This window comes from Ptychodera flava, chromosome 21 (genome assembly GCF_041260155.1).
Source record: "Ptychodera flava strain L36383 chromosome 21, AS_Pfla_20210202, whole genome shotgun sequence".
In the NCBI taxonomy this organism is placed as follows: Eukaryota; Metazoa; Hemichordata; class Enteropneusta; family Ptychoderidae; genus Ptychodera; species Ptychodera flava.
This window is the reverse complement of record NC_091948.1, coordinates 6,697,204-6,722,439: the sequence shown is the minus strand read 5'-3', so window position 1 is coordinate 6,722,439 and position 25,236 is coordinate 6,697,204. Positions and strand designations below refer to the sequence as shown.

The 25,236-nt window shown below is 38.0% G+C and overlaps 2 protein-coding genes and 1 long non-coding RNA gene across 5 annotated transcripts; all 3 read left to right on the top strand.

Annotated features, from left to right (window-relative positions):
- The first annotated feature begins 499 nt into the window (after nt 1-499).
- Nucleotides 500-13,925, top strand: LOC139121239 (creatine kinase, testis isozyme-like). Of its 2 annotated transcripts, none has more exons than XM_070685951.1 (8): nt 500-684; nt 5,901-6,302; nt 6,879-7,094; nt 8,042-8,226; nt 8,635-8,758; nt 9,745-9,879; nt 10,851-10,976; nt 12,058-13,925. In XM_070685951.1, the coding sequence occupies exons 2-8, from the start codon at nt 5,952-5,954 to the stop codon at nt 12,157-12,159; spliced, it is 1,239 nt and encodes a 412-aa protein (XP_070542052.1). In that variant the 5' UTR covers nt 500-684; nt 5,901-5,951; the 3' UTR covers nt 12,160-13,925. The 2 variants fall into 2 exon arrangements, with proteins under 2 accessions (XP_070542052.1, XP_070542051.1); XM_070685950.1 differs by lacking the exon at nt 500-684 and adding an exon at nt 3,293-3,451.
- Nucleotides 13,926-14,976: 1,051 nt separating this feature from the next.
- On the top strand, nt 14,977-19,004 carry LOC139121238 (uncharacterized). Its single transcript, XR_011549247.1, has 3 exons — nt 14,977-15,158; nt 17,158-17,313; nt 17,783-19,004. It is a non-coding gene; the product is annotated as an uncharacterized lncRNA (long non-coding RNA).
- A 1,061-nt stretch (nt 19,005-20,065) lies between these two features.
- Nucleotides 20,066-24,266, top strand: LOC139121237 (uncharacterized). 2 transcript variants are annotated; one of them, XM_070685949.1, is made up of 2 exons: nt 20,066-20,168; nt 22,466-24,266. In XM_070685949.1, the coding sequence occupies exon 2, from the start codon at nt 22,490-22,492 to the stop codon at nt 23,306-23,308; it is 819 nt and encodes a 272-aa protein (XP_070542050.1). In that variant the 5' UTR covers nt 20,066-20,168; nt 22,466-22,489; the 3' UTR covers nt 23,309-24,266. The 2 variants fall into 2 exon arrangements, with proteins under 2 accessions (XP_070542050.1, XP_070542049.1); XM_070685948.1 differs by having other exon boundaries at nt 22,463-24,266.
- Nucleotides 24,267-25,236: the final 970 nt, after the last annotated feature.

Sequence of the window (25,236 nt, the reverse complement as noted above, 5' to 3'; positions counted from 1 at the left end):
CTTGGGAAATTAGTACAGTAAACACAGCGACGTCAGTAAACACAGCGACGTCTGTACGCATGGCCGCCATAGGAGAGGGAAGTAGGCATGGCTAGAGGTCACGGAACCAAAGGTCGCATTTACATATGATCACACTCCCTATTGAGGGCGCACTATACATGCCAATACAAGCTACACAAAAGACAGCTACACAAGTGTTGTGCTCTTCAGGCTCAGCTAGTTTATTTGTAACATTGTAAAAGAAAGAAAAACGCTGTAATATTGACTTATATAGCCACTTGTGAGCCCCTGTGACCATATAGGCCTACAGATGAACGAGAACACCACGTCCCAAAGAAGTCCCGAAGTGAGCCGAGAGCTTAAGCCTAGCTTACAGTGCCGTTGGATGAACTAGATCTGCATAAATGTCATTATTTAATACTCAAGTTTTGTTAAATATAAACTAGAAACTTTTCGACGCTATAATTTGATCATTTAAATGACCATGCGATCAATATCCAATTGCCTGTAAAATGTTATTGACCGGATAGCCTTTCGGTCGACGCGTATCCCAAATATGGTCAAAAGTAAACAAGTAAAGTTGCCATTGCGTCAGCGTTGTCCAATGATATGGCGCGTCTCTGGATATATCGATTGCCACAAGCGGAGCTTAGCTTTCACACCGCGCCGGTAGGAGCTAGCAAGGTAAGATCAACATTATTCTTGTTGCGATCCTAACAATTTTCAACTCATTTTGGCCATCAGAGAAAATCATCTTCACCAAAGGCACCTCAGTTGTGAAGGATAAACAGCTCTTTTAAGTGACATTGATTATACAACGTATTTTTACGCAGAATTACAAGAATGGCGAGCTAAAATGATAAAGCGGTCGTTTGTAGTACAGTGAGTACGATAGTGATAGTAACTGACGCGGCGCGGTAACCAACATACTGTTTATAAGCAATATTGCGGCCACGGAATATCGAGTGCCGTAACATTTCCATCGACCAAATTTATTCAAGATCTCACTGTAACAAAATGGGGCTAACGGATGGCTCGTAGATAGAGTGCCCGCAAGCCATATGTAATTGCAAATGTTGCACGTACGCCACACTATTGTAACTCGGTCAATTCAAATTCAATTCCTTCCTCGATGCACGAGCATGATTTTCGCAAATTTTGTATATTTTTCTTCAATCGAACGTTACTTACATATTTTTAATATCTGATATTCTACGGCGATTGTTATCGCCAATTAAAGAATCAAAGGTGGCGTAGTGTCTGCCGAAATCGTAAAGCGAGCGTGTCGCCATGTATGTTCTTGCGTGACCCCGAGAATGAGGTCAATTCGCCGGTTGCCGAGTCACATGTTCCGATTGCTATACTGTTAACACATGTTTTGTGTAAACTTCCCCACGTCCACAGTTTGGACGTCAGTTTGGAGTCTGACCACAATCTTTTACTTTTCGATTTGCCATGTCATTGTCCACTTAATTGTCGTATTCCTCAATATTGGACCGTTTGACTTTAAAGACCATCAAGCCTACATCCACGAGCGCCCGTGTACAGGGCCGAGCATGTGTTAGGCCTATCCTACATAAGGTCAAGGAACACGTGAGATTTTTAATTGGAATGACAAATTGTACTCTACAGGCACATAAAGTAGACTTATGTATGAGTCCGCTGTCAAAAACGCTGAGATATTCTTCGTGATGTCATGGAATTGGCTATGTGCGAACGATGGTGTTTAGTTGCCATTACTCGTCGGTCAGTTGTCACTGACCGAGTAGAATGTCGGTGACATTTTAAAGAGCACTTTTAAATGGTTGCTATGCTACAGTTTAGCATGGACAGAACTCCGGGGGTGGGGGTTCGCTTGAAGGTGATGCATATGTGCGTTCTGTTCATCGTCGAGGTCTGTGGAAGTAAGAAATAGAGGATTTATATGACTTTGAGGATTTCTGAAATGATCTTGAAATATTGTGGTCTAATTTCCCCCAATATACTAGGTATCTTAAAATTTCGGGATGAACAGTGACTTAACGATACTATCTCGTAGCTGCACCTTGTACATTACATTGCATTGGCGGCATAGGGTCAACCTCTGTCACGACCGTACCTGATGGGAGCTCAGGGTCTGGAATTTATCTTTACGTTCGGACATCGATATGATATGTGTGGTGATGATGGTGATATCAGTTGACTGAATTCGAATGACTGATTCGAATGAACCTAGATGGTCCGATGATTTATTGCTGTCGTAGGCGGCTTCAAAATGTGCATAATAAAAGTCGGCGGAAACTTTCCTGTTCACAGTTTGTCTAGCACGTCGATTTCAATAAAGTTTGGCGACCAGTATTCGACACCAGCGTCAAACAGATTTGTGAAAAAATAATGAATTTCTCCCTTTCTCATGTTTCAAAGAGTTCATTATAAAGAAGCGAGTTTCTGTTAAAACACATTTGGTGAATAATAAATAACTGCAAAATCATCATAGATATTCACTAATCAGGCACGTGTCAACCTACCTCGGATCGATCAGGCTTGGTACGTCCCTCTATCACCGTGTTCAGATGTCCATACTCGATGATCCCGAGTCAATGATTTTATGGGTTGCGGCAAGGCGTTGCATTTTCACGGTCGTCTTCAGAAAAATTGTCACGTTTAAATTGGGAAGTTTGAAAAAACTATAGTGGCTTTATTAGAAAGGGGTCGGTCGCAATGGTTGCCAACGCATGGGGAAGTATGCAGAGCGATATTTACAGCCTTTAAATAAGGAATTCTTTAAAGTATACGTGCTTTTACCTTGGTCAGAAAAAATGTCAAATACGAGAAAAGACATGCCATCTAATCTTTCTAAACCACCTCTTTAACTTAAAGAAAAGTATATTCCCAAACAACAAACATGACCTTCAATAATCCGGACAAAGTTTGTCAAAATTGAAGTATGCCAGTAGGAAAGCTTTGTTTAACTTCATTTGTCAGCACTTTACCGCCAACTTGTATTGTAACAATGCATGGCTATTCTCCAGTTGCGAGGTAGATGAAGTGAAGTTATTTCAACTCAGACCTTTTTACGCAAATGCGTGAAAGAATTCGTAATTTTCATTATAAGGGCACCCGGTATATTTGTTTTAGCCTTTTACCTTGTGGCGTTCTTTGCTGCCTTGAACCGTAAAAAGTCTTCCCCAACTGTTTATGCTCGAACGAATTCTCGTTGTTCCGACAGCGTTTCTATGCCTTCCCACCTTCACTTCAACGCAGACAACGGGTAGTACAGTGACATTTGTATGTTAGGCACACTTTAAAACGTCACATGTTCAGTACAATACTATGCAAATATTGCCCTTGAGGAAAGTAAAGCCACACACACATTAGTAGTTGGAGCTGCCTATCTGTGTACACCAGAAATATATTACTCGTCAATATCACCCGAAACTCAAAAAGGTCATCCGCCAAGGTTAAGTTTACGGTAAGATAAAATTACTAGGCGTTAGTGAACGTTGAACTTATGGCACGGTTTTGATTTCACAGTATGGATTGCTTTGTGTTTCGTCGTCAACCCAAAGTATGTTGAAATTTTTGGAGCATAAAATTTGACATATCATGTGAATATGTATGCTACTTTCCCACAGCTTATAAAATGATACATAGAACAATTTTTGCTATCATATTTTGAGCAGGAAATACGGTAATCCACGATTACAGAAACGTTTTACTGCTTTAAACTCACAAAACATTGATGTTGATATGTAACCGTAGCAGCAACAGGTGCCTGACATATCTCACATTACGCCAACCAGAAAGGCAACTTTCAGCTGAAGTAAACTTTACTGTGATTTACATTTGCATAAAGAAGATTTTATGAGCTCAAAATTTGATCATTCCTAAGAGGCATTTTAGTTCTGCAGACGAAATATTTTCAGTGGCCCGCCCGTGTGTGTGCTCACTGCTTTGCAAGTCCATTTCCAGACCACATTCACACTGAAAACACCCAGACAATAGTTCATGTTTGGACATGTTTAAATCGCTCAAAGCATTCACTTCAAGAAATGCAGTGAATGCGGGACAAAAGGGGCGAGTGAGAGACAAGGCAGTTTGGCCAAGTTATGTAACATAGTAGAGTCAAATCACAGAACATGAAGAGCACTCAGCGGTTTGTTTACAATTCAACAGACTATACATTATTGTTGTTGTTACGATTTAGAAAACAAACGTATAATTGTTATTTATTAAAAGTATACATTCTTGGAATATTAATCAAGTAAAACCCTTACATGATCAAATAAAACCCTTCACCTTTAACATGTAATTTAGATTAGTATTAGAATGACTTTAAATGTGGGTATTAAATGTTATTTTTAAAAAAGGAATGTGATGACATAGTTCAGTGTATTGACTAAAGTTCTGTGGAAATTCATAGCAATGATTTGTATCACAATGTAAGCCTTCGAAACCACATACATTTGTAACTAAGAAAACTGAATTATCCATTGTCCCTATATATCACATTATTTTAGGCTTTCTAATATTGATTATCAAAATTTCTCAAAAACTTCTGCTTTTTCAATTATGAAACAGAAAAAGTTATACGTCATAGTAACAGATGTTGTTTGCAGTTTTTTACAAATTATGTTCACGCATTATAAAACGTGTTGTACATAGTGTTCGTCTATGGTGTATGTCATGTACAGTGACTGCTCTCTGTCCATGTTGAAGATGACCATTGAATATGTTAAACCTTGTATGGTCTTGCCATATATCCGAGATCAAACTAAAGGTGGTCAGCAAAGATGGTCCTCTGTGTTTAATATTTTAAGGTATATTATCAAGCAGTTTTACATGGGAAATAAATGTACTGATAAACAAATGATAAAATTTAAGTGAGAAGTTACCACTTCAAAGACTGCTGCCTAGAAATCCTCATAATGAAAACGCATTCCCTTTTTCAATCTTACACATTCTTCATCTGTTTCTAGTTATTTTCACATGAACATCTTCCCCGCTTCATCTGTCACTGCTACGATAACTTGAGTAGGAACTGTTTTTGAGATTTGTCGCTCGACAAGCTTTGACTAAAATACTACTCACTACTGTACATTAATTGTGTGATTGATGTTGAATGATGAGCAATAAATGCTTTTACTGAGAACACATGAGGGTTCAGTGTAGCTCTGACAACACAGTCCACACAAACCTGGTCTTGCTGTCAAGGTATATATGCTTTGTTTAGTAACTTTTTCATGGTTTTACACCCGTAATAACTTTTTAAAATTCAAATGCAGCTTTGTTAGAATCAGGAGAGATAATCTTACCGTAGCATTCAGGATGTTTACAGTAATATGAATCACTAATTTATAAGAATATGTGAATTAAATTCATCTTGTTGTTGTTAGTTTCTGATCATTAAAGTTCAAAAAGCTGTACATTTGTTAAATGACATTTTTTAAGCAATAACTCCCAGTGTATCTTTCCCCTCTTGATGGAAAGTTGTCAAATTACCGATCATTATGCAGTAAGCATCCTTTTAGATCCATCTTTTCTCCCCCACCACATTCCTAGATACACATCTGTTGCTGCGGTACAATATAGAAAAACTGTTTTGATAGGTTAGAATTTTACATAATTTTTGACAACATGTAATTATCTTTGCCAGACAGTGCACATTGGGGGGGGGGGATGTGTACCAATAACAAAGATATAACATTGACAATTACAAATACAACCTCCTGCTCCAAGGCATCCTGGCAAAACACTTCCTATAAAGTGTAGCCAAATAGAGAAAACATGCCTAAATGTACTAGCAACTTCAACAATCTTGGACATTGACTTTCAATATGAAGTGATAAACTTTGCCAGAACGTAATTCAATTTTTATTTATATAATAAATATATCTTATCTGTGTTCTTTTACTTTACAGATTGTTTACTTTTTCCGGTAAACATAACATTTCTATCACACCAGCGTCACCATGGCGTTTGCAGGAAGGATCTTCTCATCGACCACTAAGAAAGTGGCAGTGGCTGGAGCTGTTGGCTTGGGTATCTGTTCATCAGTCTACTTCAGTTCAAATGATCAGCTTTCAGCGCTGCCAATGAGAGCCCATCGGCTGTATCCGCCATCCGCTGATTTCCCAGATTTGAGCAAACACAACAACCACATGTCCAAGTGTCTCACACCAGGCATCTATGCTAAACTCCGTGACAAGACCACTCCAAATGGTTACACACTTGACCAGTGCATCCAGACTGGAGTTGATAACCCAGGCCATCCCTTCATCATGACAGTTGGCATGGTAGCTGGCGATGAAGAGTGCTATGAGGTAACTATAGTTACAAAAGATTACAAGTTTCTGCATAGAAATGTATTGATTGCTATTATAACTGCAAGAACTGCATGCTGGCACCTTTGAAACAGGTACTCTGTTCCCTGTCACAAGAGGGCGCTAAAGATATTACACTTTTGCCCAAGTGTGTACCGAGTTGGCACATGAGCATCATTTTGATTAAATCTAAAAAATATTTGAAAGGCATTGACTGGGATTACTTGGGGCAGCAATGTAATCTTAAACTAATCAATTTGCTCTGAGTAAAAAATTTCTCAGCTAGAGAAAAATTCCTTTTTGATGTTTCACGACAGATTTTCAATATACTGTTATGATATACTAGCAATAAACTATCTTAGCAATGGGTATACCACTGGGTGTTGACCAGCTCACACCATATATACACTCACTGTCGCTCATGCATATATGATGTCACGAACTGATCAAAATCTTGTTGTATACTCATCGCTGGGGTGGTTTGTTTATATAATCTAACAGCCATGAATATACTGTAACCTAAAGTAAAGATTTAGATTTTACTTTGAATATTCCCAATTTTCCAATCTATTAAAGGTATTTGCCGATCTGTTTGAGCCTGTCATCGGTGACCGTCATCCTGGTTTTGGTAGAAATGACAAACATCCAACAGATCTTGACCACACCAAAATCAAGGGAGGTGTTCTGGATGACAAGTATGTTCTGTCATCAAGATGTCGTACTGGTCGTTCAATTCGCGGTTTAAGTCTACCTCCAGCGTGTACTCGCGCTGAAAGACGTGAAGTGGAGAGAGTAAGTATTTCTGATGTGTCAACAAATCATCATTTTTCAGTAAGAGAAAAAAGAATGTTGTCTCTTTAGGGATGAACCATTTAACCTCGGGAGGGATGGCACAAAATTATCAGAAAAATGGACAGTGTGCGAAAAAAAACAGAGATATGTGCAGACCTGCTGCTTTCACAAAATAAATATTTGTGACTTAAAATTGAGAAAAGGATGAAATTCCTGATTAAAAAAATACATCTAATGCTTTCTTTTCTGACTCAGTTTATTAATCTATTAAAAGTGTAATAATGAACATTGTTTGAGTTTAAATCAACGAGAGAATGATTTGTCGATGAAGAATATTGATTGGCCTACAATCATGCACTAGATAAAATCTGAATACACTACCTGCATGCTCCTAGCTTTCTCTTTTGCATAGTTCTATGATGATACATTCTGTTTGCCTAGTTCCATGATGATACACATTCCTCAGTGTTATTGATTATGAAAGAGTATTATTTTACGTTCTTGAACAAAGTATGAGCAAAAGTTAAAAGTTTCTTTTTTGCAAGATGCTCGTGATTGTTGAAGAAAAGCAAAGCAAAAACAGTATTCAGTCTTGATGAGTTTAGAATGCATAGGATGCATCAGTTTGGGTCATGCTTCTCCTACCTCTGTGTTATCTGTGATGATCTGAAAAGGCACGGCAGTAAAATTACCAGTTCATCACCCTTATCATTTACAATTATGTTGTTGCCAGGTTGGGAAAAAAATCAGTAAATGATTTTCAAACCATTCCAGCATTTCACCTGTCCTATGATATAACTTTGATCATTAGTTGAATTGATACCGTGGGAGGCTAATAAACTGAGTGTGGAATCTCTACATAATATTTTAACAAAAACACTTGATGTTATCGAACTTCCCTGCAAACCTTCCCAATTCATAAAAATATCATGTCTTTGTTTTATTAGGTAGTTGTTGACGCACTGGGTGACCTCAAAGGAGAACTGAGTGGCAAATACTATCCACTGAACAACATGACTGACCAAGAGCAACAGCAGCTTATCGATGACCATTTCCTCTTTGATAAACCAGTGTCTCCACTACTGACTTGTGCCGGCATGGCCCGTGATTGGCCTGATGGTCGTGGAATCTGGTTGGTATCTTTCAATGCTCTGTACAAGTGTTCCAGTCATGCGAAGTTTATGACAGTTTTTTTCGTGATGACTTGCATTGTCCACCAATGAGAGCATGATATGAGCACTGAAAAACTTAACTTGTAAAAGGAGTGAGACAAGAAGTATGACTCATACTAAGTATATGAGTATCATGCCTTATACCTGTTATCAGTAGGTAAACAATGTTTAGCAGGAAACCAAAAACTACCTCAGTCAAGGTGTCAACTCAGTATATAACAGTCTACAAACTACCCTATTTCACAGTTTGACCCTGTCATCCACACTTTATGTTTGAGCTGTTTTGTGATGTAATCCTATTATTTAATAAAAACTGTGATGATCGTTAGCTGCAAATTTTAATGTAAATAATATTATCAATATTTCAGGCACAATGACAAGAAGAATTTCCTTGTTTGGATCAATGAAGAAGACCATACAAGAGTTATTTCCATGGAAAAAGGAGGAAACATGAGGTCCGTCTTTGAACGTTTCTGTACAGGGTTGAACCAGGTACTTAAGATTTTGCTTCATTTCGCATTAAGCATTTGACAAACAACTACCTGTCTTGCTCTTAGAAAGTTTACATGTATTTTGCTGCATGCATGGGTGTTAAGACTGTAATTGTATATCTGTACAGGTCTCTTAGAAAACTGTTACAATCAGCAAATTGTTGACTTTGGAAGTTGGCTATAAGCAAATTGTTGCATTTCAGCTGTGGCATTTTAGACAAATAATTTCTGCACTGTATTGATCACAATTGCAATCATGACAGCAACTTTAAGAGGTAGTATGGCATAGTTACCTATTGTACATTTTTAATATGTATAATTTGAATTATATTACCATGCCATGTTCGTTGCATTTTAATTGGTCGAGCTCAATCATATGACTGACCACAAACACACAGTAATGGTTTGTTTATGTGCCTGTGAATATGAACAATATTGTAAATATTGTTACTTTACAGCTAAAACGTAAATTGTAATTTGTACAAAGATCATAGTCAATCACAAACTATAATGGTGCACTTGTGGGCCAAGTTAAGACACTTTTTCAAAACAAATCTCCAGATTTGCAAAATTTATACAGCGCGTGCACTACTCACTGACAAGTTCTGGGCCCCGTTGTCTTTCGCATGGGAATTTTTTGTAAATTTGGCAGTTTTTGGGGTTCGTTGATAATATAATGGAAATAACAGACTCTGCGATGACCATTTACATTTATTCATGGGCGCGGGCGAGAGGAAGGCTAAAATTAACGGGCTCGGCAAGCCTTGACTGCTAATTTTTGGCTTTCCTCTTGCCCTTGCCCATAAATAAACGTTAATGGTCAGCGCGTCGCCCGTTATTTCTATTACATCTTCCAGAATTTGTAGTTCAATTTTAATATGATTCATCCCCAAATCCTGACTCTTGAGATTACGTTTTTTCTGCTTTAGAGCAGTATGCTTTTATCAATGTAATAAAATTTAAATATTCCTGATTGTATTTCGGCAGGTTGAACAACTAATCCTCAAGAAAGGTTGGGAATTTATGTGGAGCGAACATCTTGGTTACATTCTGACATGTCCTTCTAACCTTGGAACTGGGCTCCGTGCTGGTGTGCACATCAAGTTACCGAATTTGGCAAAGGTTAGTTGCAGTTGTATTTGTAGACAGTCCCTTGTGCCTTCTTTGCTACAACACTCAAGGTAGAATATGCCTCAGGGACAGATATTCAGACTCTCAAACTTTTACAATTCTTCTCTGATCTGCCACTTGTAGGGGCTCATTTTGAAGCTCTTGGAGTGCAAAATATTTCCACTTTTTTCAAAAAAATTTTTACAATTCTCAAACTTTTACAATTCTTTTCTGATCTGCCACTTGTAGGGGCTCATTTTGAAGCTCTTGGAGTCAAAATATTTCCACTTTTTTCAAAAAAAATTTTCCCCCCCTAGGAGTTAACACAGGGATGGCAACCATTTAGAATTTCAAATATCACAGAATGCTGGGTAATTTGTTTTGCTATAACCAAACTTTGCATGTTGATCCCTGATTTTTATTCTTCATTTGGTAAGAGAATGGTCAAAAGTTTCATCAAGGAAAGTTTGAGCAACAGTTTCCGTCTTTCATTGTCAAGGCAAATACTACCTTAACATAGCCAGTGTAAAGTGCTAGAGAATAGGTGTGATTTACATGATTTTACCAACAACCCAGAGCCAAATTTAGGTGCAAGGTACATAAGAGCATGCCTGGCAAACTGTTCAAACCATATGGATTTCCCGCAGTTAAATAAGCTAAACAAAGGTCACAAAGGCACACAGGTTAAAGCCCAAGAAAGGACCAGTGATGTACCAGCAGAAACGGGAATGAAGTTGTATGTCAGAAAAAGCCACTCATTCTTGCAAGTAACATAATCTATAGATGCAATCACGAAGACAAGAAATCATTGTTTTCTCTGATGGTAAAAACTGTGATTATCAAAATTTTGACAGAATTAGTTTAGAGTTTTATGACTATCACAAGAAGTGGCTTGCAAATAAGTATTATGATTTTGTTAGATGGTAAGATCCTCGAAAAACTAAACATTTGATGTGATCTGATTTTTCATTCTCTAAATGTAGCATGCGCAGTTTGAGAAGATTTTGCTGAGTCTGCGTCTTCAGAAGCGTGGTACTGGAGGTGTTGACACCGCCGCCACTGGAGGAACTTTTGATATCTCTAACATGGATCGTCTTGGAAAATCTGAGGTATGTATGAACATACATTATGTGAAGAGGGTGAAGTCATCCATCTTTATAAAGACAATTGTTGCAACATACTCCAATATTTCACTTACAACTCCAACCCCACCCTAAGGGAACAATGTTTGATGATATTGCCATTCATCGTTCTGCTTTGTATCATTATTCAATGTCTTTGCCACTGGTGTCCATTTGTTCTTACAACTTCCCCTGTTGAAATTTTTAGTGGGAGTTTTAACCCTTTGAGTGCTGTAATTTTTCCCGCTAAAATTTTAGTGCAACACTTTACCAATTTTTATGAATTTTTCTGTAATTTTTTGATAATTTTGAACCAAATGGAAATTACATTTCATTGGCTACAGTTTTTTATCAAAATTTAGGCAAAAATCTGAAAAAAAAACTGAATGGGGTATATTTATTTAAGTTGACAAAAATCAACTTTGGCACTTAAAGGGTTAATTCTTTGAATCAATTTTGTAAAGTTCCATAGCAATGTCTGTAATATTCACTGTCAGTGTTAACCAAGTTTGATGATCACCAAAAAAACAAAAATTGATAATTTCATTTTTGTTTGCTGAATAAATCAGAAGAATGGTTGATTTATTTATCATTTATTCATCTAATTTTGTTTCTTTGATTTTTTTTTGTTTATCATACTTTTTGGACAAACCTTGCTTCTGATCTATAATTAAGGAAAAGGCAAATCAGTCTCAAGAAATAGTGTCTTCTATATAGTGCCAGCTGTTAATCAGACGAGTTGTTTACGATTAATTTTGTATTGTCATGGTAGTGCGTTAGAATACTGAAGTACTGGAGTTGAATGTGTAATATGTTATAAATGAAATTCTACTCTATTTCTCACCAGAAAACTCACCTCATGTAGCCACTGAGCTGAGTCATAGAATCACAAAGTCTACCCTCACAACATTTTCTGGAAAATATACATGTATCAAGTTGAGTCTGATAATTTCAGCCATGAAAAAAATGCTTCTCTGTTACTGGCATAATTAATTCAAATTTTCTGACAGTTCAATAATAATTTGAAAAAACATAAAACAAACAGTAACAGTTGCTGTTCCTTTCACAGGTCCAACTTGTACAATGTGTGATCGATGGTCTAAATCTGTTGATCCGTATGGAAAAGGAACTTGAAAGAGGGCGCTCTATTGATTCTCTGATCCCAAAATAAACTTGATTGGAACTTCCACGGGTGATGTTGAATGAGGAAGTCTCTTTGGGCCAGGACAACATTCTTCTTCTTATTTACAACGGTGTATCAACCCTCTACCTACTTTTTTTGTGTTATTTTTTTTTCATTCTATGCAGTGAGCTCCTGGCGTTTATGTTTGCTGCAGAATATTTGACTGAAATTGATATGATTTTTTGCATGACAGCCATGCTGAGTACAAATACTTAAAAGTTTTGCTTTAGTTTTATGTGTGTTTGCGTGCTTTACAAGTAGACATGTGATTTTTTATTGTGATTTTGCTTGTTTGATTTTTTAAAAAGTTCAAATCACCAGTCTGCAACTTTGCAACTAAACGCCAAAGTTTTAGAGGAATTCTCACTGCAAAATATGTAAGATAAAACAACATCGGAAACTGAAATATGCTTGGCATTATTTTTTGTTTATCAAATACAGAACCATTGAAAAAAGCTCAAGGCGGAGTAGATTTTCAAAATTTGCAATTTTAAGGCAATATCTCAGTGGATGTGATCACACAAACCATTCCACAGCAAATAATTACTTTAGTACTGCTCTGATCTGCAAAATCTATGTTTACTCAGGAAGAGAGAGGTAAATCCATGCTCATTTTCACTTCATGAATTGTTTATAACACCAAAAAGGAATGTTAGAAAACTGATGAAGATTCAAAGCCAAGTGTAAAGTGGAATGGTTTCAGGCAAAGATAACATCCAAAATGAAAGTTTTTTATTTGAAGAGGGATAAAATTCTCCTGTGAGTCCACTCAAAGATATTTTAATTGATTCTTATCTATCAGCCTGTCAAACAAGCAAACACTACATTCAAAATATTCAGGATTTCCAGCACTCTGCCTCGGTATATACCGGTATTTCATGTCTGCGATGTACTACTACTGTTTGTTAACTGAACCTTTAATAACGCAGTTGAGAATTTCAGTGGCATATTTCATATGTGGTAGAAGACAACTGTGAGAGCTCATCAACAGGGTCTTTGTAATTAAACACAAGGGACTTTCACAAAACTGATAATTTGTTCAAGATGTCATCACCAAGGAAACCTGCTAACGAGGAAAACTGAAATGTTGTCGTCATAAAGTCTTATGTTTCCTGGGCAACAGCTCAGCGGTCTTTTAATTTGAACAAAGAGGGTTGACGTTCTTACTCCCGGTAACCCTCAATTTGTCTATTCCTGAACTAAATATACGAGAAAAAAGTCATCTTAACACCTGGTGTACATATCACAAAATGACAAATGTAAACTTTAACTGGAATTCGGAAAATGGGGTCCCGGAAGTGAAAAGCAAGAAACCTTTTACAGAATTTGTACGTATTATGGATTCAAAAGAGATCCTTTAATTTTTCAATTGAATCTGATGATTGTGGGAAATTCGTCAATTCAAGCCATGCAGAACTTGATTCATCCATCAAAAAATTACTTTACAGTAACATCACAGTGACACATTCAATATAAATGGCTTAGACTAATTCATGCAGTGATCAGGGTAGAGTCAGCTAAGTTACATTCAGAGTATGCATTGCACTATACAGTGCTCATTCAATTGTCTCTATCACGTCAGTCTTCTTCACATTGAACATTTATTTCTGATAGCCAGGTGTAACGCACACTGAGATGTAAGTTAAGAGTTTTCCCTTGCCGTTTCTATGCATTGTAGTGGCAACACCATCACATGATTGCTTTTCTCAGATGTATGTGCCTAAATATTGGAATAAAGAAAATCTCTCGGGTAACAGCGTCTCCTGGCTTATTCTTGCTAATTGTCTAACTTTCACATTAAAATGCATGACTTTTTATGTTTTTCCCAATTCTTCACCGCTGTTGATAATGACAACAGCCATGATTGCTGACGAAGAATATTTTTGTTGTGATGGTTGTCATTTATGACATGCTTATTAAAATTTCTTTAAACATTTTGAAAGATGACGTGAGCAAGATGATAGTAGTGTTTTGTTGCAATAGATAATACAGCCGATTAGAATTTTAGAGCTGCAGCTGAATGCACACGAGATCAACAAGGAAATCTGCTACAAGGATGAACTTTACTGAAATATCCAGTCAGCACACATCACTACTTTTAGTAGTTAAATGGCCAATAGTGAATTACATTACAGGAAAATTAATTCCACTCCAGAAACGGCCATGCTAGTTGAGAATTTTGACAGCATTATTTTCCATGATACTATGAAAACAATTGACTGAAACCCATTCAAATTACTGTCTTTCTTCAATTATTTTTCTTTGAAATGAAAAACTTTATCATCTTTCCAAAAAATGAATGCCATTGTGTTGAGAATATGTCTGCCTCTTCTGATGATTTCCACAAAAATTCTGTGTTTGACTTGAAAATCATGTCTAGACTGATTCAACACTTTAAAAGAATTCCTTTAGATTGGAAAATGAAAATGATGTAACGATTACTTAGGAAAATGGAAAAGAAAAAATCTGCCGAGCCAATATTTTGAAAAAAAATGTTCACATAACGATCAGCCAAAATGGAGTGAAATTTGTATTGTGGAAGAAAGTATGTACGCCATGCAAAATTTAAATATTTAATTTGGAACGAAAAACATGCATAACTGCATTCTACTCATATCTCTCAAAATCTCATAGTCTATCCCTAAATGAGCCCTTTCGACTTCCACACCCCCCCCCCCATTGAAATGGTTACGTCCTAGTAACCATTGCGCATGTGGCGAAAGTAAAACTCATCGAAAACCGGCGAATCACACTGATCTATGTCTGTTTCACGTGATGTTATCGTGATGAGAGTGACATAATTGGTTACATTTTACATGTTTTTATGAAAAAACAAAAAGCTCAGTTTCGTTCAGCAGTCTTGTAGCGCGCTTCTGTGAGAGAACATCAGAATCTGCCGACAGTCGCGCGGTGGCGGGGAAGAACAGAATATTCCTTTCTCAGAACACATTTGCTGTGATACTTTTAATTTCGTCAGTGAGATATTGGTAAGTGAAAGCTCTAGTGGATCAAAAAAGCTACTATTTATCGAATATAATGATTTAATATGAAATTCTTTGAATATTCAGACTTGCTGTCTGCTCCTGTTCTTTAGCTGTCGCGGTAGCAGGTCAATTTTAAATCAAAAACCCTTACTTGTATGGATGAGGCTACATATTTATTGCTCCGTAATTATGCAACTAAATTAGTCAAAATATTTCGACCATGAGTACTTTCAGTTTGCTATATTCAGCGTTCAATGAGATCGACGAGCTGTAACTGCAACGCAGTTGGTTAAATTTGGCGCCACTGGGAAAAGAAACTACTTTGGCTGCGAAATGTGCAAAGTTGTCCGTTTGCAGCGATCAGGTTTATTCGTTGTTTACTGTATACATATTGTAGTACGGAGGAAATATTGTAGCTAGACTACGTTGCTGGTGTTTTCATGTCCTTGGACTACATAAATTCATATTAGGATTTTTGGGGTGAAAATTAGGACCTTGCCCGGTGTAAAAATTATGGCGTCGCTACTGCACTGGCGGATCACGACCCACTTTTGATATAACATTTTTGGGTAAATCGGACTTACGCTTTCTACGCCCGTCCGACATAAATCGCAAGATACAGAATTTGAATTGAATATAAGAAACATGGACATCTATTTTTATGAAAAACTGCCCCAATATTGAAATGTCAATGTAGGCCAGTGGCGTGAGGGAAAAAACGACATAATACCAGCCCAGACAAAGTTTCTGTATTGATTTCCTAAATTCTCAAAACAACGTGGCGCGGTGGCGGTTCAAAAGTCATTTGATATTTAATAGTAAGCATGCTTTGATCCAGTTTTGTTAGATTTAACCAGGTAGAAACCGTAGTAATTCAATTAATTTGTATGCGATTTAGTGCCCCTACCAAATAACATTCGTAGTATGGCTGGCTACGAAGTGATTGTACTGTAGCATCTGCATATTGTAATGCCATCTTCGCTTGCCAAGGTACTAAGGTACCAAGGGCAGCTAGATGCTAGTGGAAGACTCCTGAGTCTGGCTAACGAGCCGTGCGAGCGGACGATGATTGTATGCTGAGTACCCGGGATTGTTAGTGTCGCACTAGACAGGCCTAGTACCTGTTGCTGGAGGATTTCTCCTCTGAATGTTACCCGTGAGTCGGAAAAACCCGTATGGTCACACGAAACTAACAATGTTGAGAAAAATCTTTCACATTTGTGCCGAAGTTGATGAGTTCTCTGGAGGTCGCCCGCTGAGTATGGACGGACCTCCACTGAACTGCTCCAAGAGGGAAAAATGCGCTGTTTCACCAGTCCGCGTTCCCACTTGAAAGCGTTTAATTTTTGTAAATCTTTGTCTGTTTAGGATTCTAGTGAAATAGTCCTCTATAGCTGAGAAATTACGACTTCCTGTGTATCTGATATTGTATTCAGAAATCCAAAAACTCATACTTTACTGAATAATTATGACATATGTGGTATAGAATCGATACGGCTTTATGTATAGACTGAGTTCATGTATATAGAATAAAACTTAGCCTACTTTTTGGAATGGTGTGCGCCTCGAAAGTGAAAGACTTAAACTTTTGCTCCAATTTTCAATTTGCTCATTCTTATCCAATCACTAATTATAATCAGGGCTCACTATGCAAAGTTTGGAACCAGCGAAACAAATTGCCCAACATTTTGTAATATTTGAAATTCAAAATGGCCACCATTCCTGTGTTAACGCTATGGGGGAAAATTAAAATTTGGATTTTCAAAAAACTAAGTCTATGAAAGTTTTCCTTTCTCCAACAACTTTAAGATGAGCCCTTAGTGGTAGATCAGAAAAAAAGTGTAGAAATTTAAGTCTCTCACTATCTGTCCCTGAGGTGCGTTCTACATTAGAACTTTTCTGTAAGATCTTATCAGTCTACTTTTGAATATCCTCGTCTTACTAGTTTCGATGGTAATGCATTGTGTCTCAGTGTTGGTTTTGATTTTCAAATTACTTTCAGATCGGATCTTCGTATACAAAAGGGTGAATAAAATGAAGTTGGGTGTACACATTGCCATATTCATCATGGCAAGCCTCATAGTGCAGAGAGTCCGTTGCCAAACATCAGGCAATGACACCGCCGATGTCACAGAGGCTCCCGACATGACCTCAGCAGGTGACACAGATAATTATACTTTTTCAAGTCAAGGAGTTAGACTGATTTGGCATTTTGACAACGTTTGTTTGTTTGTTGTGTGAAGGATTTTTAAGAGTATGTTTTTGGCAGGTTGAAATTGAAACCTCATGAATTGCAAGACAGAGTGGCCCTGTCAGTTTTACTGTGAGTTTCAGTTTTAACTTTGGTGATTTTGAGGGCATAATAACAAAATGTAGGCTATATATTTCCATGTTCACTCAACTATTGCCAGAATTTTTTGAGGTATAACTGAACAATATTGAATTGAGGTTTATAAGTGCTCTTGAACTACGTGTACAGTCAAGCCATGACACAGCATGCATGGTGTAAAAACTGAATTGTTTCTGTCACAACTGTCATACCTTTCATGATCTAACAAAAATCGGTGACAACCAAGATGTTAATGCACATGTGTAAAATAAATTTTCAACTAATTTTCTATCTTCAGGCAACACAGCAGGGGATGTAGCTGCAGAAACCACAGTTGCTGATACAACTGATGAAGGCGATTTTGCTGTTCGACTGAGCTGTCATGAATGGTTGATCTTTGCACTGGTTCTTTTGACATTAGCTTTTTAAGTCCCAGTAAAGTGTTACTGAGAGCTATTAAACTACAATTACTGATCAAATGTCATCCACATTCGTTGTACATTATGCAAGTTGTCAAAGTCAGGATACAATTACTTTTTAGCTCCTCCGAAATTTCTGGTACAGTGACTGGTTTAATGTGGTGTAACAACACACACTGTGTATGATGGCTGATTTCTGTTGAATGATTCCTTTACTGGATGACTGACTGTACTGAAAGGCAATGTGTAGCAGTGTTCAATTTTTTCACAACTAAATCTGATCTATTACAAGCATTTATTTCAAATGAATTGTCCCCATTACTGAGAATTAAGAATGTTTTCATTCTGAAATACATAGTAGCGACAAAGCAGTAATTGCAAAAAAATTGTAGATATTTGGTTTTTAAGACATCTTTGTAGGAGTGTAACATCAAATTTCAAAAGTTTCTTTGTTAAAACCTAGCGAAAGTCTTGTTAACAAGTGTTTGCATATGAATTATAGGTGTTTACCATTGGGTACTACAACAAAGAAAGTAGCATTATTTTGCTCCATAAATATCTTTACAGTATTGAATGCCAATGTCAAAGGTCAAGCTAAAGGTCATGCTTGGCCTTAGAAGAGGAAATAACATTGATGAAAGACATGTATTGATCTCTTTTCAAGCTTGTTTTGAATCCATGTGATGTTGACTTGCAGAAAATGGTTAGGTACTATTAGGTTCAAAGTATAATACAAGACATTCTTTATTCACTGCAAGATCTGCTGTATTTGTGTTGTGCGGTTTTGGTATTTTTTATATCCTGCCTCTAAATGGTCTTATTATAAATCTGAAAATTAAATCTGAAAGCAAACAAATTTATATCAGGAATGGTCCGAAGTGTAATTTTAATTTTAACTTGTCATCAGCCGGTTGTTTTCCAGTGAAAGCCACAGATGACCTGCATGCAAATGTAAATGATGTAGCTTGATGGTAAACAGCAGGTGGATGCTAGTGTGTATGTCAACATCAGAACTGCCTGACACTATCACTGTTGTGTTACTGTAAATGAAGATGTACTTTACACAACTGCCGTGTGGAAATAAAGTTCTGGCTCTCAAGTAGTAAATGTGTTAGTTTTCATTTAATGCTCACTCCTAAGCTACATGATTTTGGACAGATTTTGTCATTCTGACATGTACATTAGTCAGGTTCACACATAGGCCTGGGTTAGGTGCAATATAAAAATCATTCACATCCCACCTGTGAAGTACACTTCAACTTTTGACTTCAATCAAAACTGTTGAAGTGGCCAACATGACATGGTTAAAACACTGGAAACGGATTAGTCTAGGGCCGATATCTGGATGCCTTTGACTCTTGCCTTTGGCGCTACGCTTGTGACACCCCCACCCTCACCCCTGTATGTTAGAGTGACTGTACCAAAAATAGAAAAGAAAATGCATAAGGGACTGTCGACAGTCCAGGCCAGCATGTGAAGGAATTCACTTGAAGTTTGCACAGGGAAAAATGAAAAATGTTTTAATCTAACACGAGTTGGTAAAGTGTTCTCGAGAGAAGCCTATCTAGTGGCTATCTGCCACCAAAATTACAATTACATAGTTCCATTGGTTGAACGTTCAGAGCTGATGACAACTTAGCCGTAGATCCATTGTTGGAACGTGGTTGGGCTGTTTTTACACTCGGGCGCTTCATGCCCGGGCATGTGTAAAACAACCCCGCCCCCCCCCCCCCCCCCGCGTACGTTCCGCCACAGTCGCTTTTGGTTCGACATACAGCGATGGCCGCTGTGGTATGCACTATAGAAACGTAGGCCTACATTTCTAATGTATTACCACAGCGCGCCGTCGCCGTGTATCGAACCACAAGCGACTGTGGTTCCGCCGATGGCTCTAGGGTTATTGTCAACTCCGTTGCGAGGAGTTCACTGATCGGGTATGTTTACATCAGGACGCACATGGTACCGACGTCGTAGTTCGTAAGTTGATAGGAATCAAGCACGATCAGTGACGTGATGACTCACGCACATCGTAGAAATGTTTGGACACTCACAAACCTTCCAACTGGAACGTCATAAAGAATGACGCGCCGTCTTACCATTGGTTTAAAGTTTAGATAAGGATATATTTACATAACAAAGACAGTATAAAAGTAAGGATCTTCGCAGCGGACCGTACTGGCAGATAGAATTTTCTCAACAGACTGGCTGATCCGAATATTAGGCTGGTTGAATACCTGAATACTGCTGTTTTACTTTCCTGAATACGTAAGTATATCTAACATTTCTGCGAGGGTCGTAACCAGAGGGGAAGTCTGGTACGATACCCTTACTCGCCGTAGTTTCAGCTGAAAAAAATTAATAACCACCAGGCCTACCAATTATTTTTTCATGGCCTAGCATACTTTACCTCTAATATTTGTCGGAATAAATAGTCTAGCAGTGTCATTTTTGCTTTTTGAAGAGAAAACGGTTGATTCTTTAAAATACGAAAGAGGTTTGGTTGCGTTGACAATAGAGATTTTGACGGGTTAATGACTGTGCGGTGATTTTCTCCTCGACGATTTCTCTGTAATTCTTATTCGGAAAGGCATTTTTGATCTCAAGAACATAGCGTCGATTTCCCTCGCGTTTAGCGTACAAACCGAGCCCCTTAGATGTACATTGCATCGATGGATAACTATGTCATGAGCAATTTGAAGGTTTTGTACCCTTGGAAGTTGTGTGTTAATGCCTAGCAACTATGAAAAGTTAGTTGTAGTGCATAAATGGAGGGGAACCATGGTGCCGCTCTGATGGACCGAAGTACCAATAATTTGTGAACATTTCAGAAAAAGATGAAAAAGAAGTTTTGACTGTTTCCCCCTGCATTGAATAATCGAATGGCAACCAGATATGCCCAGTAACTGATCTGAGCTAAGGCACCTTCAATAAAATATTGTGTTTTCCGTCGTCGAATTTCCTTGAAACCCTACCTCAAGCGTGTCAGGTAAAAATAAAGAAATAAAATCACATGAATATATACACTAATTTTCCAATGTGTTTCTTGGTCGAGGTAAATAAAATGGCTATTTCTGAAACACTTCTACCCGCGGACGGCAAACAAGAATTTTATTACAGGCGCCAGATCGAGAATCTAATGTCCGAATCGTCTGTTCAGTCCAATAGCATTACAAGAACACTTAAAACCACATAGACACAGGAATATCTTTTCAGTGATAATTGTTCAGGAAGGTAATGTTCGTACGGTACACCCTCTGCACGAACTTTTAAATGCCTATTATATTTGTGTATGCAATGGCTGTTACATGTCCTCATACATGTCCTCATATGTCTGCCATATAACGTGTAACGAGTGGACGTCTCAATATATTAATTCAGTTGGTCAATTCAATTAAGGTAGGGAACTAGTCATGGGTTGTGCTGTATCAGCTAATTCCATTGGCTTACGATGTAATATGATGAGACAGAAATCTACTTTTTTCATCGCATTTCTTGTCTACTGACGACATTCTGCAACAAATGACAATATGTTTTTCCTTTTGCGTAGCCATCCATCTTAAGCCAGATATCAACATTTAAAGATGAATGCGGGCGGTGTCTTAGTCAGAAAATATTGACTTGGAGCTATTTCAGTACAGTACTGCGACGTCGTTTTTTTGGAACAGCTGGCATATATAACAATTAGCCCTTTTCTCATTGATATCTTGACAACATTACAAGATTTTTTATTTTTTCAAACACATTTGATATTTTGATGTTACAAAACAGTTAGTGGTTCGATGAGTCTATACCTTCTTTGTTCATCGGAAGCTATGGTTTCAAAAGTTCACGCGGTTGTATACGCGCTACTACAAATTGCAGTGATATCAAAAATGTGGAAATGCCGGATTGAAGATAAGGGGATTCCGTTGATACAATGCGCACACTGTCGTGATGTTTGTGCCGTTCTTTAATTTCTCTTCGTTTGTTTTAGAAAGGAAATGATATTTAAAAATTCAATAAATGAGTTCATTGTAAAATAGTCTTCATTCGCGTGAGCACTTATTAATGAAGCTTGTGTGCCACCGTCGGGTGTATTGGTGTGTCAGATGGATGAAAGAACTATATTGTGTCGGCTAATGAAACGTTTTCGTTTAAATAGTCACGTTCGCTCTAACTTTACCTATAAAGAGTATAAAAAGGACAAAACTAAGTTAACCACACGGAAGATCAGCGCCTTCAGCCTAGGTATCCGTTCCCTTGCTGTAAATGAGCTAAATAGAGCATAAAGTCGTTTTTAATTCTCTCATTTAGCAAAATTTGGCACAATCCCACTGCTTCTGTTGAACTTTTGTGGACTGAAATTGGCTTAACGCAATAATTCGTATTATTTTGCTCCTATAGATAGATGTTCTTGGCGGGTATAGTAAACGGCAGCCCATCCGCTTTCCGGGTTGTGCTGTAGATGCTACGTTGAATATTACAGTCTTGCAACACTGTTCCTTATTATCACTGAAACATCTCCCCTTAAATTTATTTCCTGATATTGTCTGTGTTGACGACGATTTATTTACTTACAGCAGAGACGACAGACAACCAGAGAGAAGATGACAGCAAGTGTTTTGTTCGGTGTGTCGATGTTCTTGGTATTTTTTTGCCGAACAAGGGCGGCTCACATAGGCCTCGTGCAACCCAATGTTGACAACGCAAAAACAAAAATGGTGAGATCCAGATCAGCTGACGTCATGCTCGATAATGGTATCTTCAGTGAGTGGATGCAGGATTCTATCGACGGCGCCGTTCGCCAAAATTCGGTAGTCAAGCGCAATGCCCGGCAACAACAGCCCGAAGAAAATGAGCACAACCTTGAACGAAAACGGCGCGATAAACTTGACACAGTGTTGGAAGGATCTGGTGATGAGGACTGCACAGCACTGATGGAAAGAACAATCACGGAATTTATAAAGACTCACGGACTATACTTCCTACAGCCTGGTCCTTTACCTGAAGATCTCGCCATCGATCGTTTGTTCAGAGGAATTAGCGACGAGTGCAGAACTCTTATCGACGAGAAGGTTAGGGAAATTATGGCGACTATGAACGGCCGGGGCATCTTCCGCGGACGTCAAGTGTTCGGAAACATCGGTCGTATTGGCAAACGTGACATTGAGACAGGTACAGCTGTCACGGTGATAGCTGAGAATATGCCTGACTTTGGATCTGGAGATGAATATCACGTTGTGGGTAAAAGGGACGTTAGTTACCCGGAACTGAGTCGCAACGACCTGGTCGAAGACGGTAGCGGTGACCGGTCGTTGAACGGCAGCACCGTTGCCCCGAGAAACGAAGTGATGACGGACAAGAAGGAAGAAAGCAAATCGGACGGTGGAGCTGGTCTGCAAGATGAAAATCTTTTGCCAGTCTAATTCGTTAAACTGGACTTTGAGTATATGTGTCAAGAAACAAAGCACCGTAACAGAAGCTATTTATTTGCCAGCGCCTTCATTTTACATGTTCGCAGAATCATAAAATCATATCGATGTTTTGTTTTTCAATAATTTTAATCCACTCTTCTCAAAACCTGAGTCCAACGCAGCTTATGCGCTCGACAATAAACATCAATACAACTTAATTACGGTCCAGGCCACATTTTGGTTAAGTCTTGTTTAAAATAACAATTTTGAGGTTTTTTGTACTGTTTAAATGCTGTATGTAGTGACTCTGGCGACTTGTCATCGAACGTTGTAAAACATGCATAATTTTGTACATCCACTGCACATTAGAGATATTATAAGATTTGCATGTGATTTACATAAGATAAGATGTTGCATTGAAAGGCGTATGCTCATTTACGTTCAGCCAACCGAAAACACCGTAAGTGCTTATCAAACTTATAATATGTGTTACTAAACTGTGAACCGCGACTATATGAGGTAATCGGATATTAACTAAAAACAAATCATTATGGTTTTATTGTCATCGTAATTAGTAATTTGTAAGAAAACACTGCGTGTGTTTAAATCCTCCATATCAAGGATTATATTTTGTAGTGTCGATTTGTTTGAGGCTTTTTGAAATTTACAGATTACACTTTTTGACCGAGATTTTGTCATTCTAAAAAGCGTCTTTCTGTGAAAGAATTTCATTTGTTCTTTGATAAAATATGGTTATGAATTACTGTATTATTCGATTTAACCTGATCCATTTTGATTTGTTAATGGCAATAAATGTTGCATCTATATAGTAAAAGTAATGAAGCGGAGAGTTGATTTGTGTTATGCATGCAGTTTCATCGGTGTATAAACATTTGAACTTGGCGGTCTATTGCTCAACAATTTATTATGACAAATTACGAATATCAATAAAGTAGGATTGGTCTACACACGTTTTGTCTTCCCGAAACTCTATCGTTCGATAAGCGTTTTTTCTGCATGTTCTCATTGCCATGTTTTGACCTTCGAAAATGGCAGAAGAGTGAAAATAAACGCCAAGCACATGGAATCCTGATATGTCCATTGATTCAGTATTTGTTCAGAAGATCAAGTGAATGTGAGACTGCAAGATCCCTTCCTCAAAGACACTCCATTAAAGGAGAGTGTGAAAAGGAGCGATGTCGAGTGATGGATCTATCCAGCCATAGAGTGAATGCAACAGACTTTCAACATCCTACAGTATACTGCAAGACTTCCGAATTGTAAAATGAGAAAATAGGGGAGGGTGGGGGAGGGCGTATCAGTACTGAGGATATCTTTCCAGACTAATTCTTAATTTCAAAAAGATACGAAAATTGACAAGAAAACCCAAGCAGTCAGTTAACGTTTAAAATTATTTGGTTTTGTCTGAATGTTCCCCGCCTAGAATTGCAAAGGGAAATTACACGTACTGTTCGTACAGATGAACACTTTCCTCCGAACTTCTTCATGCTCCGCTGTCTAGGGATGAAGAGCGCCATCACCGATTTCCATAGTCAGAGACCCTAGAAACTGTTAGAAGTAGATATTTTGGCTTGGCGCAGTGAAGCTATTCGTCCCAAAGCAAAGGGACTGTAGATAGTAAACACAAGTTCACCAGCTATTCTCACTACCTGTACACCCAAGTAACTCTCCTTGGAAGCCGTGTATTCACGTGACTCTCGGTCACCTTTTGTTCCGAAATGTCAACAGTCCCAAAGTCCGCAGACAGTTTAAACTTCAAACGACTTTTTTTTGGCAATTTAACGTAATTTGGAAAGTTAAAAATTACAATTTCGTTGTCCGATTCGATTTTAGACATCCAAACCTTCTTCATAGCGAAGAGAGCCAAAGGCAATGGGTTTTCGTGTCGGTCTATTTAATCCGGCGATCCATTACATAGA

Coding starts and splice junctions, on each gene's coding strand:
- LOC139121239 (XM_070685951.1), top strand. CDS start 5,952: ATGGCGTTTGCAGGAAGGATCTTCTCATCGACCACTAAGAAAGTGGCA. Junction 7,095..8,041: donor AAAGACGTGAAGTGGAGAGA/GTAAGTATTTCT, acceptor TTGTTTTATTAG/GTAGTTGTTGACGCACTGGG. Junction 10,977..12,057: donor ATCGTCTTGGAAAATCTGAG/GTATGTATGAAC, acceptor TTCCTTTCACAG/GTCCAACTTGTACAATGTGT.
- LOC139121237 (XM_070685949.1), top strand. CDS start 22,490: ATGACAGCAAGTGTTTTGTTCGGTGTGTCGATGTTCTTGGTATTTTTT.